We start from the raw sequence: 22579 nt of genomic DNA, 5'->3' as shown, positions 1-22579 counted from the left end.
CAGAGGCAAGCGTTTGATCCGGCGTAAGCCAGTGTCAGGACAGTTGGGGGTGTCGGCCAGGTTGGAGCCCCCGGATGAGGATCAGGCCGCGTGGTTGTTAAAACCTGGGTCGCCGTAAGGGCCGCCTCCTGAGCTTCTGAGTCGGCTCCCGGCGCCCCGGCTCCTGGCGGGTCCAGACAGCGGATGACGGCCGGGGCCGCGGGCAGCCGGGGGGCCCTCGGGAGTTGGAGGAGCTGTTCGGCGCTTAACAGTCTTTCCCTCCGCTGCCAGAAGCCCTCTCTCCGTCAGGGCTCCGGGGGGTGAGCGGTGGCGGAGGCGGACCTGCGTCGGCGTAGGTGTTGATCCGTTCACCTTCCCCCGTGGTCAGCGCCTTGGCCCGGGCCTCGCTCTGCCCGTTGAGCCGACGCTCCGGCTGCCAGTGGCCCTGCCCCGACGGCCTCCGGCTCCGTGGTTACGGCTGCCCCCGCCTACCTGACCCCTTCTCGGACAAAACTGCTGCCGTCCGTGTACCAGGTGGCGTCCGCATTCGGCAGTGGCTGGTCCTGGAGATCAGTTCTGATTCCGTGCACCTGGCGGACGGTTTGCAGCTGTGGGATTCTTAAGACGGTTTCCTTCCGTGCATCCATCAACCATCTTTGTCCATCTTTAATTTGTACCCAAGGTAGCTCACCTCATTCTGCACATCTGGGCTTTTTTAGCTGAGGCCCGGTATCCTAGGGCCGCTATGGTCTGGAGCAAGTCTCTGGTGCCTCGCAGGCATGTGTCCTGGTCCTCTGCTGCCATAGGATATCATCTACATGTTGTAATAAAGTCAAATGAGGGTGCTCGGAACCGAACTCACCCAAGTCTTCGTGTAAGGCCTCATTGAAGATGGTCGGTGAATTTTTGAATCCTTGTGGTGGTCGAGTCCAGGTGAGCTGGCCATTGGTGCCTTTCTCAGAGTCCGTCCATTCAAAGGCAAAGAGGTCTTGGCTCCCGAGTGCTAAAGGCAGGCTGAAAAAGGCATCTTTTAAATCTAACACTGTATACCAAGTTTTGTCTGGAGGCAGGGTGGAGAGGAGGGGGTATGGGTTTGGGACCGTAGGGGCATATCCTCTACTCCCGGTTGACTTCCCTCAAGTCCTGGACTGGCCTGTAATCGTAGCGTGCGGTTTCCGAACCGGCAGCAAGGGAGTGTTCCAGGCCGATTGGCAGGGCCTTAATATGCCCGAGTCCAGAAGTCGCCGTATGTGGGGTGTGATTCCCTTTCGTGCTACTAGAGGCATGGGGTATTGGCGGACCCTGACAGGGTCTGCCCCCGGCTTTAGTTCTATGTATATGGCCAGTCGATGCTGGGCCAGCCCGATTCCCCCAGTTTCTGCCCACACTTGGGGAAATTCCTGCAGCCAACAGTCAATGTCAGTCATTGGCGCTGAGGGCATTTGGTGGAGACAATATTCGTCTTCTAAACTCAGGACAAGCACTTGAATTGGGTGCCCCTTCTTGTTTAGGACTTTTGCCCCTTCGAGGTGGAAGCAAATTTGTGCTCTTTCTTGGTGAGCAAATCCCGACCTAACAATGGGTAGGGGCACTCAGGGATGACCATGAAGGAGTGGGATACCCGGGCCATGCTGAGATCCACAGTTCTTCGGGTAGTCCATGAGTATTGTGTGGTGCCCGTGGCCTCTTGCACCCTTGAAGTTTTGTTTGCCAATTTCCCTTGGGGTTGTAATAAAACCGAATGTTGTGCCCCAGTGTCCACTAGGAATTCAACAGGTTGCCCCTCCACTTTAAGAGTTACCCTGGGCTCGGGGAGGGGTGCCGAACCCTGACTCCCCTAATTGTCCAGGTCCTCCATTTCTAAGATCTTGGCAGGGGCCTTAGATCTTTTGTTAGGGCAGCTTTTTACCCAATGGCCCTCCTCTTTGCCATAGGCACATTGGTTTTTGTTCAGCTTAGGGCGCTCCCAAGGGGGACCAGGGCCATCCTTCTTACCTGTCCCTGAAGCCACCTTCTTGAGGTGCCTCCGTCTTTCCTGTGGGTCGTCCATGGTTGTGGCCAGCAGGATCTTGGCCAGATTTCGGGTCTGCCGGTCACTTAGTTTGGTTTGTTGTTCTTCCGGACTTTCTCTATTATTATAGACTCGTTCTGCCACTATCACTAAGTCCTGCAAGCTCTTCTCTCCCAGTCTCTCTACTCTTTGTAATTTCTTTTTAATATCCGGAGGGGCCTGGTTAACAAAAGCCATGATAATTGTGGCCTTTGTTTCCGGGGCTTCTGGATCCATAGGGGTGTACTGCCTAAAAGCCTCTATGACTCTCCCTAAGAAGGCTGCTGGACTCTCATCCTTACCCTGCCTCACATCATAGACCTTGGCCAGATTGGTAGGCTTGCGAGCGCAGCCTTGAGACCTGCCATTAGAGTCTGGCAGTAGACCTGGAGTCTCTCCTTACCTTCAGCTGAGTTGTACTCCCAGGTGGGGCGGGATAAAGGGAAGGCAGCATTTATGAGGTCTGGGTTTTGAGTCGGCTGTCTGTCCTCTCCCAGGACAGACTTCTGGGCTTCCACATGAATTCCTTCTCTTTCCTCGGTGGTGAAGAGAACCTGCAAGAGCTGTTGGCAGTCATCCCAAGTAGGCTGGTGGGTAAATAGAACAGTATCTAAAAGCCCGATTAGATCTCTTGGATTATCAGAGAACTTTGCATTTTGGGTTTTCTAATTATATAAATCACTGGTGGAGAATGGCCAATATAACATTAGCTGTTCGCCAGTCTCATGGGGGTGGGGGGGCATGGCACGGAGAGGAAGGGCGGTGGAGTCAGCCGGCCCCACATTGGGAGGTGGGGCCGGCCGGTGGGTCCGACCGCGTGTCCCCGCTGCTGGCCCGCGCACAGGGACTCCCTCATCAGGGAGGGGTGGCGCCCCTTCTGCAGCCCCCGATGCCTCCAATGGAGGGGCAGAAGCAGGGAAGGATGCCCAGTAGGGCGGCAGGAGAATCAGGTCCTCTGGGGAGGAATCTTGGAAGACCGGACGAAGGGGTGCTTCAGCCATAGAGTCGGTTTCCTTTTTGGCTTTCCGCAGGCCTAGAATCTCTGTGGGTCCTGCTTTGGGGGGTAAAAATGGTTTCAGCCTAGGAGGAGGATTCTCGATCATGTCCTGCCAGATCAGGATGTAGGGATCCTGGTCAGAGTGGCCGTCCGGTTCGTCCCTGAGGATCACGGTCTTAACCTGTAAGATAATAGGTAGGTGAAAAGTTCCTTCCTGGGGCCATCCTACATCAAAGGTTGGCCATTCTGATATACAATAAATTTGGAACCTCTTCCTCTGTATGTCTATGCTCAGAATACGAGCTCTTTTCCTAACATCCGAGAAGTGAGAGAGCATAAGAGATAGGGGAGTGGTTTCTGTTCCCCCATTATGTCCCCAATCCACACCAAGACACAGACAGTAAAGACGATTAACAAGGACCCAACAACAGAGACAAATGCACAAACAGTTAGCAAGGACATAGTAACACAGACAAACCTGCAAACAGTTAACAAGAACATGGTAACAGACAAACGTTCCGTGTGGCCGCAGAGACAAAACAGAAGGTAACCTGAAGGGCTGGCAGCTGGCCCTCCTTACAGATGAGGACCCCGTCCTCTATACAGATGAGGGGTCCAAGTCCCTGCTCCGCTGGGACGGGTATACTTGGACCCAGGCTCCAGCTTGTAAATAAACCCTCGTGTGTTTGCATCGGTGTCGGCTCCTTGGTGGTTTCTCGGACTCACGATTTTGGGCACAACAGTTGAACATTTGTGTCCCCACAAAAATCTGCACACAGATTTTTATAGCATTGCTTATAGCATTGTTATTCACAATTGAAAAAAGTTGGAAGCAATAAAGATGTTGCTCAGTAGGTGAACGGATAAATAAACTGTGGTACATCCAAACAATAAAATATTATTCAGCTTAAAAAAGAAGAAAAGCTATCAAGTCTTGAAAATACATAGAGAAACCTTAAATTAATATTTCTAAGTGAAAGAAGCTAATCTGTAGAGTCTACATGGTGTATGATTCCAATTACATGACATTCCGTAAAAGACAAAACTATAGACAGTTAAAAGATCAGTGGCTGGGCAGTCCAGGTGGCTCAGCGGTTTAGTGTCGCCTTCAGCCCAGGGTGTGATCCTGGAAACCCTGGATCGAGTCCCACGTCAGGCTCCCTGAAGGAAGCCTCCTTCTCCCTCTGCCTGTGTGTCTTCCTCTTTCTTTCTCTGTGTCTCTCATGAATAAATAAATAAAATCTTAAAAAAAAAAAGATCAATGGTTGCCGGGGATTAGGGTGGGGAGGGTATGATGAATAAAGAGAGTACAGAGGATTTTCAGGACAGTGAAAACACTCTGTTAGATAGCATAATGATGGACTCATATCATTATACATTTGTCCAAACTCTTAGAATACACAACACCAAGAACGAACCTTAATGTGCTATGATTCTGAGGTGATTATGTTGTGTTAATGTAGATTCATCAATTGTAACAAATAAACCAGTCTGGTGGGGGATGTTGATAATGGGGAAGGCTACATGTGTGGGGGAGAATGAGGTAATGGGGAATCTCTGTACTTTCCCCACAATTTTGTTGTGAAGCAAAAACTGCTCTAGTTTTAGAAAATAAATTCTTATTTAAGAAAAGAAATTCTTATTGGGAGAGATAGGAACAAAACTAGTGATTTTTAAGATACTCTTTCTAATTACAAAGTGGTTTGAGTCCTGCATGTCTATCTAAGGTGAGTAGGACAGTGGTGAAGCCATTAAGTAGGCTAGGGATTGCAAAAAAGGCACAAAGAAACATGTATTTTGAGGTCAGTTTTGTCTGAAGTGCCTTGGTTCATTTATAAGAGCATTTTGTGTAAATAATGATGGAATTGTATATTCCCCTAGAATATTTAATTAAAGGCATCAAAGACACAGCATTAGTAATGTCCATGTGGAATTTAGTGTTGTCCAGGTAGTTTATCCTGCCTTCATGTTTACTGTGGTTTAAAATTGCTGTTCTCAGTTTTGAAAATTCATAATCTTTTTTTTTTTTTTTTTAATATTTTATTTATTTATGATCGACAGAGAGGGAGGGAGAGAGAGAGAGAGAGAGAGGCAGAGACACAGGCAGAGGGAGAAGCAGGTTCCATGCACCGGAGCCCGACGTGGGATTCGATCCCGGGTCTCCAGGATCGCACCCTGGGCCAAAGGCAGGCGCCAAACCGCTGCACCACCCAGGGATCCCTGAAAATTCATAATCTTAAGATCATATTCCTTGCTCTGCTTCTCCATCATTTCTTTTTCTCTTTCCGTGCTTTGGTTAGACATTTCCAACACCAATTAAATACAAGAGGTTGACTAGCACACTGGGTCCTCTACTTTCCTTTTTGTTTCAAATCAATAGATTTTTTTTTCTGTCACACCAGGTTCCTTTGCCTCAATCCATTTTTGACTCATTATCTGATTGCAAGTGCATCACTTAATCTTTTAGCAGATCAATTTCTCTGTTTATAGAACAAGAATGGTATTCTTATCTCCTGCTGAACTTGGATGGATGGTGTAAGGATTAATGTAGTGAACCCTTAAAAAACAGTTGAAATCCTTAGGGGAGAGGAATCCTAGAAGTAGAATCCATTGTCCTCATTATTATATTTTGGTTCTATTGTAAAATAAGCCAGCATCCACATTTTGCAACCAGATAGCTTAGCACAGGTAGGAACTTTAATCATTTTAAAAGTACATATATTTGAAATGTGGTTTAGCTATTTTTTCCACAAAGACACAAAACTGTATTTCCAAAAAAAAAAAAAGTCTTTACAAGCATTTGCTTCTTTTATAGAGTTCTGAAATGTGTTCACGAACTGTGTTTTTGAAGCTATCTTTCTATATTTTGTTGAAATAATGGAGAGGCTATTTTATATTAGATTTTCAGGTCATGGTATTAAGTAAATCAATATCAACATTGATCTTTCTTACCTAAAATGGGAAGAGATATTATGCACAAAGTTTTAAGAAGAAATTCTGAGTCTAGGCTTTTATTTTGGCATAATGTATAAATCAAATAAAATTCTTGACATTTTTTATAGGTGCCTTCCTAAAGAAGGAGAAGAAAGCTGTTCTGGGTTTTCATATGTCTGTTTATAAATCTGAGTAAAGAAACAGACCAAAGGATAGAAGAGCTTGGCAAGACTATGGATCCAGAAGGGTAGATTTAGAATTTGTGAAAAGATGTTTTAATTGTGTAACTCTTAATAATAGATTTGCTAACCGCGAAATATTTATTGAGTACTAACTGTATGTCACCCATCTAAACCTGCTTTATTTAGTGAAGTGAATTTTGTATAGGACCATGGCTATTTCAGCACCTAGCACCAAATTGTGGGGACTATCCAAATATTCAATGAATGAATACCAAGCCAATTGAAATCGCTAATGAGCAAAAACAGGTTGTGCAACAGAAGATATTTAGCTCAATTTCCTTGTTTTAGGTCTGTTCATTCAGTTTGAAAACAGAAGAATAGAAGCCAATGGTATTAAACGTTAAAAATGTAATCAAGTGTCATTAAGAAATATTATATTGGTACATGCAACTCATAGTAACTATCTCACATTATATAGGAGATATGTTGCCAAGCCAGAATATGTCAAGAAATCTCAGGCTGAAAAAAAATTTTCATAAAGAGCACTTCTGAACTTTTGACTTTGCTGCCATTCTGCTGCCAATTTTGCATACTATTTTGTTCACAGAATATTATTTACAAAATGTTTTTAGACACGTAACATTTAAAAAATTTGTTTTCTTAATTAAACTTATTGAATACATTAAAGAGCTTTATGATAAACAAACAAATGAGCAATACAACAAAGAGAGGATATTTATAAGACACATTGGGCTCCTTTCAATGGTTTTAACGACAATAGCATCATTCCCCTTAGTGTAATCACTAAATTGTGTTTGCCTTCAATTCTTTTGTTTACTCTCAAGTTACCAGCTCTGATTTCGAGCAAGTGTACTTTTTACTTGTCGTTCAGCACACTGTAGTCATTATTAGCCCAGCTTATAGTTTCACAGTTCTACCTACCTTTATATAACTTTGTGAACAAGAGAAAGTCAAGTCCCCAGGTTTCCTCTTGAGAAATTTACAATCTGTGTGTGACTTAGAAAACATATTTTAAAATGTTCTTCTAAGGAATTTTCCCCTCCCATTTTGGGGAGGGGATTTTCTAATTTTAATTATTTCTTACATAGGGAAAGGCTTACCGGTAGATATGCCACTTTTCCACTCTGCCAAATTCATGTTGGCCAAATGGTTTGTTTCTTGTAGCTGTTTTATAGTTTGTATCATCTTAATCTATAATTAGCTTTCACCTATCTTGTCTTTCACCTATCATGTTCTTTACAGGTTCTGAAACACAGCTGATGTCAGTTTAAGGCCGGTAGAAGCAGTGAGATCATTAGAACATTAAGAAGGAAATAACAGGACAAATGCAACTTTCTGACCATAACTAGTGCTATTAGATTTTAAAAACATGGATCACGGGGATCCCTGGGTGGCTCAGCGGTTTGGCACCTGCCTTAGGCCCAGGGCATGATCCTGGAGTCCCGGGATCCAGTCCCACATCGGGCTCCCTGCATGGAGCCTGCTTCTCCTTTTGCCTGTGTCTCTCCCTCTCTCTCTCTCATGAATAAATAAATAAAATAATAATAAAAAAACATGGATTACTGTTTCCCTCATAAGAACAAATATAGGCAAGTAGTATACAGGAGTTTCCTCAAAAGTACTTATTTAAGAATTTCTTGTGGAATTTTAGTAGTCTTAATGTATAATTTCACTAGGATCTAATGAATTCCTTTGATATTTAGTCCCTCATTCAACAATTATTTTGGAATTTTCACAGGGGTGACTGCTTTCTTGTTCGTATTGGGTTTGTGATAAAAATGTGGTGTTCACTGAGTGGCTCATATATAATGGGGTTTGAAATAGAAAAAAGGGAAATTAATTTAGATTCAGCAATATATGAACTTGGTATGTAAATATTGGACATTTGGCACTCACCTGTGTTTACTTATTTTAGGAAGGAAAGCTTATATTAGTTGCTAATATAAACAAATAAACAAAAAACAAAAATAAGCAAATAAAATTAGCTTTACATACAAATAAGGTATGCTGTGATTTGAAGGTTGTCAGGAATCTGACCTGATGCCAAGTATCTTCTTATAATACCCTTAATTGCTCCAGGAATATTTATTTCATTAGATTTAACCATCTCTTGTCTACTGTAACTCAGAGTTCACTTTGAATAGTGAGTCAATGATTCTTTAGGATGAATGAGATTATCAGACTATTTATTATCACAGACAGAGCTAAAGGAATATGAGAATAGTGGATACCTGTGGATTGAAAGTATATTTTTAAAAGGAGAAAAAGAGAGCATCTAAGGAAAAATACCTATTTTGCATGTTCTTTTGTCACATGTTCTTTAACCTTAAATGTTCCTTCAGAAGTTTATGCTCTAGTATTAGTTCAGAATTGTATAACTCTAATAGGTCAAATAAGAGATAACTTGGAAGTTTGAATTTCCTGAACGTCTTGACAAAATAACATATTATGAGTTTGTTCACTTTTGTTCTATCTTTATGTGAATGATTCACAGAACTATGTCACTTGGTGATGCTTTTAGTGAAGTTGTTGATTGTTGTCTATGCTACTGATGTCCCAATGGTCAAAATATATGCCTATTTGAGACAACTCAGTAGGTGTTCTATTGGTCTTGACTGCTAGAGTCAATCTGATGCAGCAAACAGACCCTCAGTACAATTTCTATTTCCATATTTTTTATAATAATTTATTTAGTGTTTCAACAAGGCAAAGTTTTATCCCTTTATAGATAATAGAACTGAGATATGATGGCTTAGCACTACTATTTCACAATATAGGGAAGAGACCCTATTAACTTTCCATATGCTTTCATAATCCATCAGATACCATATTGCTTATACAAAGTAGCCTTCCAGATATTAAAGACAGCTCTTTAAGATTGGTAATATCTTTAAAAGTTAACTCTTATAAGTGAGCATCTGCCAATATTTTACCCAAGTCTCAGGTATAATTTTGATCAATTATATCTCTTGAAGTAAAAGTACCCTAAGAGTATCAGAATGCAAGTGACCATTTCAGCAAAGTTCTGATTGATCAATCATGTATTAAGGGCCTTAGAAAGATTTTAGGATTCATTAAGCCTTTAAAATAGTTCTTTCACATAGACAGAGTACAGTCTCTGAGATGGGAATGGGTGAATAAAGATACAGAATTTGCCTTTTATAAAGAAAGATTCCCTAGATATATATATTGACAACCATTTGGTTTGCTAGAAAATCCGCAACTCAAAGTTTCCTCTCTAGAATTTATTGATTAAAATAGCAAGATAAAATTAATCACCTGGAGGCCACAAGCCTACTCCCTAACTAAGGATCTACCCATAAAGAAGGACATGGGGAGGTTAGTACTAAATGTTCCAGAAATTGGGAAACATGAGGTCCTGTGGATGATAAACCACCTCAATGTAGAGCAAGTATATTCTGTAACATTGTGATCTCTTGTAAAATGAAGAAGTTGCTACAAAAGAACAGAGATACAATCTCTACTGGGACTTGTTCCAACCACACATTGAGAGGATGCTTCTCTTTGTCCCAAATAGGGAGAGATTAGAAATTTAAAATCTTGTTAAGGGTTTCACTAAACTCACAAAGTGGAAAAAGGCACAACAGTGTATTCCATTTGAGTAAAATTAGAACATCAGAGTCACTCTATGTATTCACAATATGAAATTTTTCATTGGGGGCACTAGAAATCATTAAACTTTTGGGAAAAAGAGCAGAAGCAGAAGTCAGGAAGCCATGACTGATTACTTCAGTCTTCAGTACTAAAGCAGGTGATTCTCCCAAGTTCATCTGCAAACCACAGAAAAATCCCAAGAACATTTACAAGGCTTCCCAAGTATTTCAGTATGCAACAGTGAAATTAGTGGTTCTGAAGTACGCTTTCTGAAGCTGCTGTGAATGCCAGAAATGTCTGAAGTGTTCTCACCAACTATCCAGGTATGGAACATGGATCCAGGTGATTCTTTTTATTTATTTATTTATTTATTTATTTATTTATTTATTTATTTATGATAGTCACACACACACACACACACACACAGAGGCAGAGACACAGGCAGAGGGAGAAGCAGGCTCCATGCACCGGGAGCCCGACCTGGGACTCCATCCTGGGTCTCCAGGATCGCGCCCTTGGCCAAAGGCAGGCACCAAACCGCTGCGCCACCCAGGGATCCCGGATCCAGGTGATTCTTAAATTCTCCTGCAAGTTTCTTCAGTCCTCATGTCTGCCCACTTGTCTGCCAGCAGCTGCTTCCAGAGAATAATGACCTCTCCCTCCCCTCTGCTTTCCAAATCTTCTGTATTTTTTATTAACAATATTTAACCAAGAAACAAATGGAAAGAGAATTCCGGAAATTCTCAGTTCCCCCTCTGTATGGTATAGAAGATTTTATAGGGGTTGTTGGTGTATAGTTAAAAATAAAAATATAGCATACCTACTGAGTTGTAGGTAATTATAGTTTTTTTTTTTCTATCAGCATAAGAAGTGTCAGTGACAATAGTCATAGAGGCCCAGAATGAGAGGGTAGGCATTTCTGGGGGCTGAGATATCATCATGAGGAAAAAATACGGCTACAAAAGAGCCAGCATTCAATTAAGTGGCAGATGGATCATTGTGCTACTTGTTGTCCAAGAGACTCCTTTTGACATTGGTGACAGCCTAGCATGCGTTCATGCTAAGGCATGTTTAACTTGGTACATATGACAGGTAGAGGCAACTTCAAGTAAAAAAGATATTTACGGATAAGAGACAAAAGAAGGCAGTATGCCTAAGCTTTAGAAGAAAATCTATAGGGGATCCCTGGGTGGCTCAGTGGTTTAGCGCCTGTCTTCGGCCCAGGGCATGATCCTGGGGTCCCGGGATCGAGTCCTGCATCAGGCTCCCTGCATGGAGCCTGCTTCTCCCTCTGCCTGTGTTTGGGCCTCTCTCTCTCTCTCTCTTTCTCTCTCTCTGTCTCTCATGAATAAATAAATAAAATCTTTTCTTTTAAAAGAAGAAATTCCATATATCTGGGTAAGATTTTTATATCTGTATAAACCAATATAATAGAACCAGAAGAGAAATTTAGATGTTCTGACTGGTGGTTTGAAAAAGACATCTCCTGATCAAAGGTTTGACTTTCTAAGATTAGAGAGAAAAGCACCCATTCTATTTTTCTTTTCACTCATAAACTAGAAGTAACTTGTTGACTTATGCAGAAGGGCAGATTTTTACATTTGACTCCACTCCCTTTGGCATGAGTCTCATTTATTTATTTATTTATTTATTTATTTATTTATTTATTTATTTATTCATTCTTTTTTTAAAAGATTTTATTTATTTATTCATCAGAGACACACAAAGAGAGAGAGGAATTTTATGATTACAGTATAAAATTTAGAAGTATTACCCAATGTTTTCTAATTTTCTATGATGTCCTATTATCTTGAAGCTTTCCTCATTTCAGATGAGACCTTGACTTTCACTGCCTCAGAACATAAAGGTCATGGAAGAAATTAAGAGGACAAAAATCAATGTAAAGTTATTTTGAAACTGGTGGCAGAGAAACTGGTTAGACAGGAAACTATTTTTGGCTTCCAAAAGCCCAGGCATTGAGAATCAGAAGCCAAAGTCATAAGATATTTATTTGGAAGAATGTATAATTATATACAAGCAAATTCTCCAACACCAAAGGAAATAAAAGTTTCTCTGAACTGGAGGAAAACCAATAAGGAGAAACAAGACAATGAAACCCTGGTTAGTACCTAAGAGAACTGATTCTGAGAATTCCTTTCCCCAGGTTGTGTCCCTGGAGTAGGATAGGGGGAATAGAAACTACAGATAGGTTCAGGGATTTGAGAGAAGAGAGGACTGATGCTTTATACTTCAGGTGAAGCCTAGACCTTGAAAAATTCTCTGCTGTCACCCTGGTTCAGCAGCAGTACCACAGAAATGGTGATACAGTGTGTCTAGCAGACAGGGCCTAAAACTGGACCAATGATTTCCCAAGGCCCAAGAGAGAGATGGGAGAACATTAAAATATTTCCGTTTCCCATGAGCAGAGAGCATGATAATAGAAAAAGTGATGACAGACCTACAGATACTGTGGATACAATGCCTGTCATATACGATTAAGTGGATATCATATAGATTTCTGCAGATGCCAAAAGGAATATTTGCCAAGAACCAAAAAAACCCAGACACTCCTTTCCAGACAATGGCATGGCATTATAGGAACACTTGGAACTTTGATGGAGTATTGGGATGAATACAAGGTACGAGGAGGAAACATAATAAAACTGAATAAAGCTTATATTCATTGAGTTTAGTTTAAATTGTATTAGACGAGGTGTTCAACCACAGAGAATGGGGCTTCTTAAAATGAATTACATTGTTTTAGGGAAACATTATTTTTCATACTACAATTTGTGTTTTATGAACTTCATATGGACTGCACCATATCCTACTTTATGAATAGAGGACATACATGACACATAAAATATGAGGGAGCATAAAGATGATGTAATCTAAACCAGTAAGTATTGTGGAATTAATAAAAATATTAGCAATGAAATCCAAGTAAACAGTGAAAGAAATGAGAGACATTTTCTATTTGAAAGGACAATAGATACAGCACATTAATGGATACCTAATGAACCCTTTTTTTTTGCTCAGTACCTCAGAAATGAGGTTATAATGTGGTCTGACTTACCCAATTTCTCAACATGGATTTCTTTTTTAAAATGTGGCAGAATGTAACTTACTGTTTTTAAGATAATTTATATAAATATTAATGATTGTAAATTGAAATGGAACCTTTGAGAATAATACCTGATAAATATAATATATGCAGTTTTTATTTAATAAGAAATTATATAATTGAATATTATGTCTACCTTTGTCATTATAATTTGTACAGCTTACATTTCCCACTATTTTGGCCAAGTGACCCCAAAGTCTCTCATATGGCTCATTCAGAGATCAAGCAATTGCCCTGCTGTACCTTAGGAGCAGAAAATGACCTGTGACCTTTGGCCCAGGTTAGCTTAAAAACATAAACATTAATATATATATATAAACATTTTATTCTATTACTTTTGCATATTATGTTTCTTTTTAAGCTTTCAATGTGATCAATGTATTTCTTACAAAAAATTTTTGTAGTATTGAAGAGTGAATTAAGTCTTGATTGTGTAAATTGTTAGGGAGGGACATTTTATATTTTTGGTTGATATAGCAAGAGTTATAATAAGCCTAATAATAGCAAGGTTGATTATAACTCTCCCTATCCATAGATATTTCAAGGACTCTTGGATATTCATGCAAGTGACCAGGAGCTTCATTTGCCAGAATACCTCAGGTCCCACGGAAGAAAATGTGAAGATTTTAGTAGCATATTTACCAGGTCCCTGAACCTTCCAGATTAAGAATCTTGTACAAAAGAAGAAGGCTTCCAGGCTCTTGAGCCACCCAACAGGCACAAGTCTCGAAAATTCAGGGAATTAATTCTAGACTAAAAATAGAAAGAAAAAAAAAAACAAACAAACAACAGTAGAATTTTGTGATACACTTTTAGATTTTGTTAAATGTTAATGCAATTGCAGTTTCTAGATTTGGCAGACACTTCCCAACAGAGGGAGCTGTAAACCTGAAAGAGGAAGGTTAATTTTGAGGGTGCAAAAGAATTGTAGGTTCTTAGAAGCTGGGTCTTCTATGGTTGACTGGAAAGATTTCTTCTGTCCAGCACAGAAATCACTGTGAATCTCACATTAGCCTTTGGGGTTTGGTGGAAGATGCAAAAACTGCTGTATAATACAACTAAGGCTTCTCCTGTAAGAGCACAGAGAAGTGGCCACACTATGATCAAGCTCCTTCAGGAAAACAAAGAACTGTCTCCTTTCTGATGAATTCCTTGTTTTCAGGGGAAAAATAAAAAGTAGGGACTGGAGACAGAAAATTTCCCCAGTCAAAATTCCAGTAAAATTTTAATTGGATAGTATCAAGGATGAAATACATCTGTGACGGTAATTCAAATCCTGATCTTTTTCTGTAATAAATATGACCTTTGAAACCAATTTATATTCTAAAAATTGTTGAAGCAATTAGTTTCATAATATAAAATGAAAAAAAATCTGTGCAAAATGTATGATTTGGAGAGGGTAGGATTGGAGAATGCAGGCATATTTTTCTCAGCAAATTCTTTCATGTGCTCATGGTTTAAAACAAGAAATAAAATCCAAACATAACAATTAGTGTCATTCCCTCATTCAGTCATGGACTGAGCATCTTTGATGCATCTGCACCATGGTAGGTTCTAGGTGAAGAGTGAATTAAGTCTTGATCTCAATACACAAATTATTGAGAAGCTTTTTCTACCTCCAAAAACTAAATCAAATCTTGGTATTAACTATTCTCATTGCAGTCCTTACTTGATGTTTGCTCTGTAGTTAAGACATAGAGACATAAATAAATAGGTGTACAAGTTCTTCCTATTTTTATTTGTATTTTTTAAAAATTTTATTTATTTATGATAGTCACAGAGAGAGAGAGAGAGAGAGAGAGAGGCAAACACACAGGCAGAGGGAGAAGCAGGCTCCATGCACCGGGAGCCCGATGTGGGATTCGATGCCGGGTCTCCAGGATCACGCCCTGGGCCAAAGGCAGGCGCCAAACCGCTGCGCCACCCAGGGATCCCTTTTTATTTGTATTTTTAAGACATGACAGATACCAGGAAAATACTGCCATCAGAGATGTTTTATGGGTCTTAGAAAATTCTGTCCCAAACACTCATATACACCACCACAGAAAATTCAGGGAATTTTGGTTATAGATTCACAAATGGTAGAACTGAGTCTCAGCTTTTCAAGTTTGTATGCCCGCCACCCCCCCCCCCCCGTGTTTACTAGTGATGCATGCAATTGTTTCCTAAAGCAGATGATTGAGTTTTTGCCTGCAAGGGGAGAGCCGAGAAAGGTGGTGTCCCATTACTTGCTGGGCTAGTACCAAACACTTATCTTGGTAATTAATAAAATTTCATTCTTTGCAATGTACCTCTTGCAAGTACAATATTGAAAAAAATATTCTTCCAACATAAAATAAATAGCATGGCAGAAGGTAAAAAACATCTTTTTCAGACCTACTTTAAAGCCCTACATTGAGAAGAAAAGGCTAATTTTTAATGACATGTCTCAAGTGATGGGCTAATTCTAGAGATAATCCCCAACCTGTACAACAAATCTCTGTTAATATTCTTAGGTATTTAAGTGAATGGAAATCCATATACTAGTGATTGGATTGGATTGGAATGTTAATCTCCTGGCACCCTAATCCATTTTAAGAAAACTAAACTCAAGAATAACAAAAAGCACTCAGCCCTACCCTTCTGATTTTTTAACCTCTAGAGAAATTGCAGAGGCTGTAAAGAAAGAATGATGGAAGTGTTTACGATGGTTCTTCTTTGTCACTTCAATTTGTATTTTTCTCAGCCTGGCAAATCTGCCCAAATGGGGAATTTTCTGTAATCTCCAAATCTCACAGTGGTGTCAGCACCAGAAGGAGTATATACACTTAAATGGGTTTGTTTAAGCTCAAATCCTACATGCAGAGTTACACATTGGGTAAGGACTCACCAAACAGATAGTATTTACTTCAAAAATGTCAAGACCTTTGTGAGGACACTCTTTCACATAGTAACAGAAGTACATCATCTAGAGAGTGAGCTAATGAAGAGTATTTTAATTGGTTTTTCACTTCCTAGTTTATAGTTTTCAGAAGATGCATAAACTATAGAAGTAAGATGTACAAAAAAGAAGCTCAAAAATAATTGTCACATCTCACATTTTTTATTCAATGGAGCTATAGTGGTGGCCAGAACTAAAATGAAGGCAGTAGTCAAAAGAAACAAAGGCAGATCCCTAATCTCCCTAGATTTTGGAGATAGGCGGCTTTTGCTTTCCTTTGGTGTTCTCTCTGTGACCACTGGATGTTGTACTGTCACAGTGCTGAGTTCTGGCATTTCTAAATCTACACTTTCTTTAAGAGCTCTCAGTTTTATGGCAACAAATGCTATCTATAGTCCCAATTTCTCATATTACTATAGTCATCCCTGACCGATCCCTGGAATTTCTAGATTTAGATTCCTTTTGCTTACTTGACATCTCTACTTGGATGTCTCATGGGTATCTCAAATTTAACTTTTCCTCCTACTCCCACACACCTTTTCTGTTTCGATCCTGCAAATCTCAGTAACTGGCAGTAAAATCTACCTGATTTTTCAAATCAGAAACCTTAAAGTATTCTTAATATCTTATCCTCTACTATTTCACATGCAAAATCCATCAATAAGTATTGCTATTTATAATATATATATATCTATATCATCTATATCTATATATTCTTTATCTCTACTATAACCAACATTGTTTAGGCTACCATCATGGGTCTAGGAGGCCACTTCTAGAGCTTCTTAAATGGTCTTTGTACCTCTTTTCCTGTCTAATCATTGTTACACATGGAAGTCAGGGAAGTCTTTTAAAAATATAAAATTCTATTGCATTGCTCTATTGATTAAACCCTTTCATGGTTCTTCTGCATACTTAGGATAAAATCTAAATTAAAACCCATGGCCAGGGTGCCTAGGTGGCTCAGTCATTTAAGCATCTGCCTTTGGCTCAGGTCATGATCGCAGGGGCCTGGGATTGAGCCCTGCATTGGGCTCTCTGCTCAGTGGGGAGTCTGCCTCTCCCTCTCCCTCTTCCCCTCCCATGCTCCTTCTCTTTCTCTTTCAAATAAATAAGTAAAGCCTTAAAAAAATATTTTCATCTCTGTACTTTCAGTTCTCAGCAAAGGGCTTGACATCTAATAAAGTTAAAAACCAAGGTAATAATAAATAACATTGATAATTTTTATGTATTGTGTTATATGTATTGCTTATCCCTCACAAAAGATATATGCTTTTACAAAAAAAAGGCAAAAACAAAAACTAAGACATGGAGTTGTTAAACTACATGTACCATATGATCAAACTTCAGGAAATGGAGCAAATATTTGAACATAGGTAGTCTTGCCCCACAGTCTGGGAACTGAATTACCACACTATACTCTGTAAATACAGATTTCATAGTAGTCCTTACCTCGATGAGGGACTCTGAACTCTCAAGCTGGACTTCCAGAACAAGGAGACCCACATTGGTATACATAGATCATTCATAATAACTAATATGTTAGACTTCCATAGTTCTCAATAGATGCTAGTGAACAAGTAGAATGATTGGGTTTGACCCACAGCATAGGTCCAAAGGATATCACAAAAGAAAGGAATCATTGGTTTTACATTCCAGGCTTACAATAATCAGTTGAAAGACTTCAATATAGGAAACATTCATGAGAACAAGTACCTATTTGGCTGATCAAACTAGTGTGACTGTCAACGTCTGGTTTAAAGTCAAAATCTGAGCTAAAGATCTAGCAGGTGAAGGAAAAGGTGACACATATATAGAGAAGAAAAGAAAGTATAAGGTATTATTGACTTTAGGGTCATTTAATTTTTAAATCTGCCAGTCCAAAGAACGGTGCAGTGTGTAACTGGAATTTAGCATAATTTGTAACAAGGCTAGATTTGGAATCTTTGGGGTACTGTATTATGCTGAGAATGATATAACAGACTTTCAATGACTTGAAACTTTCTCTTCACATTGCATCATTAGTTTCTCAATGATGTGCAACTATTTGCCCTCCAGAATAATAAACCAGGAGAATTGGTCCTAGTTAAGAACTCTGCATATTAGATCTTTTACTTTATTTCTAAGCTTGAGCAGACTTTAGTACATTTATAAACAGAAACTATCATGCATGTTTGAACAGAGAGAGACAATATCTTCAAAGACTAGAGCTATAGTATGTAGGAAATTACTTGACTTGAAAAGTTTTAAAGTTTCTTGTCCTAAAATTCAAGAAACATGTATTGTTTAGCTACAAGTACCAAGTATTGTGATAGAGCTGGTTATATCACAGAGAGTAGCACAAAGCCCTCTACATAGAAAACACCCAATAGGGACACCTGAGTGGCTCAGTAGTTGAGCGTCTGCCTTTGGCTCAGGACTCAAGGATCAGAGTCCTAGAATCAAGTCCCACATCGGGCTCCCTGCATGGAGCCTGCTTCTCCCTCTGCCTATGTCTCTGCCTCTGTCTGTCTGTCTCTCTCTCTTTCTCTGTGTCTCTCATGAATAAATAAATAAAATCTTTAAAAAAAAAAGAAAGAAAACACTCAATAAATGCCGGCCATCCTCTGCTTGCATCAATGCTTTCTTTCCCCCCAGGACATTTTACAAAACCCTATCTGGCTCTTAGCAAAATGTAAATAGTTTTCAGTACATGTTCATCACCTCCACATACCACATTCGCATCCAGAATTATGCAACCTTATAGCTGCCTAATTATCACCCAGAATTCCCTAATGCAGTGCCTACTATCACCTTTATAAATACTGCTTCATATTCTCTACATTGTTTTATGTTTCCATCAAACTTTACCTTGGTTAAGTTTCACCTAACTAAAACCCTTCAAAGCAATCTAACATATTAAGACCATTTTTAAATAATAAATACTCTTAACTGAAAAATTCTAGAAATACAAAGGAATAAGTTTTCTGAAAATGGAATTTAAGCTATAATGGGAAAGATCAGAACAAAATGACATAAGTAAGTTGAAAAAAATAGTTTTCTACAGTCATTCCCCCATAAAACATCAATTTTGACACATTTACCCATGGATAAGAGTTTCTTAATGAAAGCCCAGGAGTTCAGTGAAGTGATTTCAGACACTGTTAGAGAATAAAATCTGAAATTGGATGCTTATGTCATCCCTCCCCCAAGGTGGATGATGGAAAATATTGAGGCATCCAATTCACATATCTATCAATGTGATATACCACATTAACAGGAGGAAGGATAGAGTAAAGATAGCAGAGTAGTAGAAGGACCCTATGCATGCCTCATCCCTGGAACATAGCTAAATATAAAATCAATCTGAATATGCAAGAGATTGATCTGAGAACTGAAACAACAAAATGTACAACTAGAGGGACAAAAGAGGTCACATCATGGAAGGTAGGAGATGTGGAGATATGATTTGGGCAAGGAAAGGGTAATGGGTGTTATAGAGGAAAGAGGGCCCTGATCATGCAGAGAGGTGGTAGTGGTGGTGGGGGGAGAGAGATAGAGAAAGAGATAGCAGCACACAGGGGATCCCACAAGGAAAACACTTCTCCAAAACGAGAGGGGCTGTCATTCAGAATAGAAGGAGGGAGAAAGAAGTTCCAAGACAAACAAAAACTAAAGGAGTTTGTGACCACTACATCAGCCCTGCAAGAAATATTAAAAGAAACTCTTTGGCTGAGAAAGAAAAACAAAAATAACAAAGACTAGAAAGAACAGAAAAAAATATTCAAAACAATGACTTATCAAGTAACACAATGGCACTAAATTCATATCTATCATAATCACTCTGAATGTAAATGGAGCAAATAATTGAAAGACACAGGATGTAAGAATGGGGGAAAAAAACAAGACACACTGGGGTGCCTGAGTGGCTCAGTTAAGAAAGTGTCTGCCTTCACTTGGGTCATGATTCCAGGGTACTGGAATGGAGCCCTGAATTTGGCTCCATCACTCAGTAGGGAGTCTGCTTCTTCCTTGCCCTCTGCCCTTCCCCTTGCTCATGTTCTCTCTCTCAAATAAATAAAATCTTTAAAAAACAATACCCGTTTATATGCTGCCTATACGACACTCATTTTAGACCTAAAGACACCTCCAGACTGAAAGTGAGCAGATGGAGAATCATTTATCAGGCAAAGGATGTCAAAAGAAGGGCAGAGTGGCCATACCTATATCAGACAAATAAGATTATAAATCAAAGACTGTAACAAGAGATGAAGAAGGGCACTATATCCTAATAAAGGGGTCTATCCAACAAGAAGATCTAACAATTGTAAATATTTATGGCTCCAACTTGGAACCACAAAAATATATAAAGCAATTAATGACCAACATAAAGAAACTCATTGTTAATAATACAATAATGGTAGGGAACTTTAACACCCCACTTACAGCAATGGACATATCATCTAAGCAGAAAATCAACAAAGAGACAATGGCTTTGAATGGCACACTGGACCGGATGGACTTAACAGACATATTCAGAACAATTCATCCTAAAGCAGCAGAATACACATTTTTTCTGAGTATACCTGGGGCATTCTCCAGAATAGATCACATACTGGGTCATAAATCTGGCCTCAACAAATACATATAGATAGAGACCATAGCATGCATATCTTCCAAACACAACACTATGAAACTTGAAGTCAACCACAAGAAAAAAATTGGAAAGACCACAGATATAGAGGTTAAAGAACATCCTACTAAAGAATGAATGGAGTAATCAGGAAATTAAAGAAAAAAATACATGCAGGCAGATGAAAGTGAAAAGACAGTCCAAAACCTTTGGGATGCGGTGAAAGTACTCACAGAGGGAAGTATATTGCAATACAGGCCTACCTCAAGAAGCAAGAAAAAACTAAAGTACACAACCTAACCTTATACCTGAAGGGGCTAGAAAAAGAACAACAAATGAAGTATAAAGCCAGGAGAAGCAGAGAAATAATAAAGATTAGAGAAGAAATAAATGATACAGAAACAAACAAACAAACAAACAAAAATCCTAGTAAAAGAGATCCATGAAACTCGGAGCTCGTTCTTTGAAAGAATTAATAAAACTGATTAAACCCCTAGTCAGACTTATCCAAAGGAAAAGAGAAAGCACTCAAATAAATAAAATCACAAAGGAAAGAGGAGAGATCACAACCAGGACCACAGAAGTATAAACCATTATAAGAGAATACTATGAAAAATTATATGCCAGCAAACTAGGAAGTCTGGAAAGAATAAATTCCTAGAAACATACAAACCTCAAAACTGAAATAGGAGGAAATAAAAAGCTCAAGCAGACCAATAACCAGCAAGGATATTGAATTAGTCATCAGAAATCTTCCAACAAACAAAATTCTAGGGTCAGAAGCTTCCAGGGCAATTCTACCAGACAGTTAAAAAAGAGTTAATATCTATTCTTCTCAAACTGTTCCAAAAAATAGAAATGGAAGGAAAACTTCCAGACTCATTCTACGAAGCCAGCATGCCCTTGATTCCAAAACCAAAGGCCCCTCTAAAAAGAAGAATTATGGGCCAATATCCCTGATGAACAGGTATGTAAAAGTTCCCAACAAAATACTAGCAAATTGAATCTAATAGTACATTAAAAGAATAATTCACCACAACGAAGTGGGAATTATTCCTAGACTGTAGGGGTAATTCCATAATCACAAATCAATCAATTTGATCACATTAATAAAAGAAAATATTAAAACCAAATGATCCACTCAATAGATGCAGAAAAAGCATTTGCCAAAATATAGCATCCTTTCTTGATAAAAACCCGCAACAAATAGGGATAGAGGGAACATACCTCAACATCATAAAGGCCATATATGAAAGACCCACATCTAATATCATCCTCAATGGGGAAAAACTGACAGCTTACCCTCTACAATTTAGAACAAGACAGGGATGTCCACTCTTACCACTTTTATTTAACATAGTACTGGAAGTCCTAGCCTCAGAAATCAGATAATAAAAAGAAATAAAAAGAATATAAATCAGCAAGCAAGAAATCAAACTTTCACTATTTATAGACAGCATGATACTTTATGTAGAAAACCCAAAAGACACCACCAAAAAATTGCTAAAACTGATACATGAGTTCAGCAAAGTTGCAGGACACAAAATCAATGTACAGATATCTTTTGCATTTCTATACACCAATAATGAAGCAGCAGAAAGAAAAATTAAGTAATCCATCCCATTTACAACTGCACAAAAAACAAGATATATAGGAATAAACCTAACCAAAGAGATAAAAGATCCATACTCTGAAAACTACAGAATACTGATGAATGAAATTGAAGAGGAAACAAAGAAATGGAAAGTCATTCCATGGTCATGGATTGGAAGAATATTGTTAAAATGTCATACTACCCAAAGCAATCTACACATTCAATGCAATCCCCATTAAAATACCAACAGAATTCTTCACAGAGCTAGAACAATGCTAAAATTTGTATGTAACCACAAAAGACCCTGAATAGCCAAAGCAATCTTGAAAAAGAAAAGCAAAGCTGGAGACATAACAATTCCAGACTTCAAACTATATTACAAAGTTGTAGTCATCAAGACAGTATGGTACTGGTACAAAAATAGACACATAAATCAATGGAACAGAACAGAAAGCCCAGAGATGGACCCACAACTGTATGGTTAACTAATCTTTGACAAAGCAGGAAAGAATATCCAAAGGAAAAAAGACAGTCTCTTCAACTTCACAGTT

The 22579-nt window shown here is 39.1% G+C and overlaps 1 protein-coding gene across 1 annotated transcript; it reads right to left on the bottom strand.

Annotated features, from left to right (window-relative positions):
• Positions 1-722: 722 nt before the first annotated feature.
• On the bottom strand, positions 723-7300 carry LOC119868329. The gene is given in 6 exon segments (XM_038588828.1): positions 723-1098; positions 1100-1142; positions 1145-1528; positions 1531-1728; positions 2712-3251; positions 7264-7300. Coding segments are annotated over 6 exon segments (1578 nt in total).
• Between the last annotated feature and the right edge of the window lie 15279 nt (positions 7301-22579).

This window comes from Canis lupus, chromosome X (assembly GCF_011100685.1).
Source record: "Canis lupus familiaris isolate Mischka breed German Shepherd chromosome X, alternate assembly UU_Cfam_GSD_1.0, whole genome shotgun sequence".
In the NCBI taxonomy this organism is placed as follows: Eukaryota; Metazoa; Chordata; class Mammalia; order Carnivora; family Canidae; genus Canis; species Canis lupus.
This window is presented reverse-complemented; position numbering and strand designations above follow the sequence as displayed.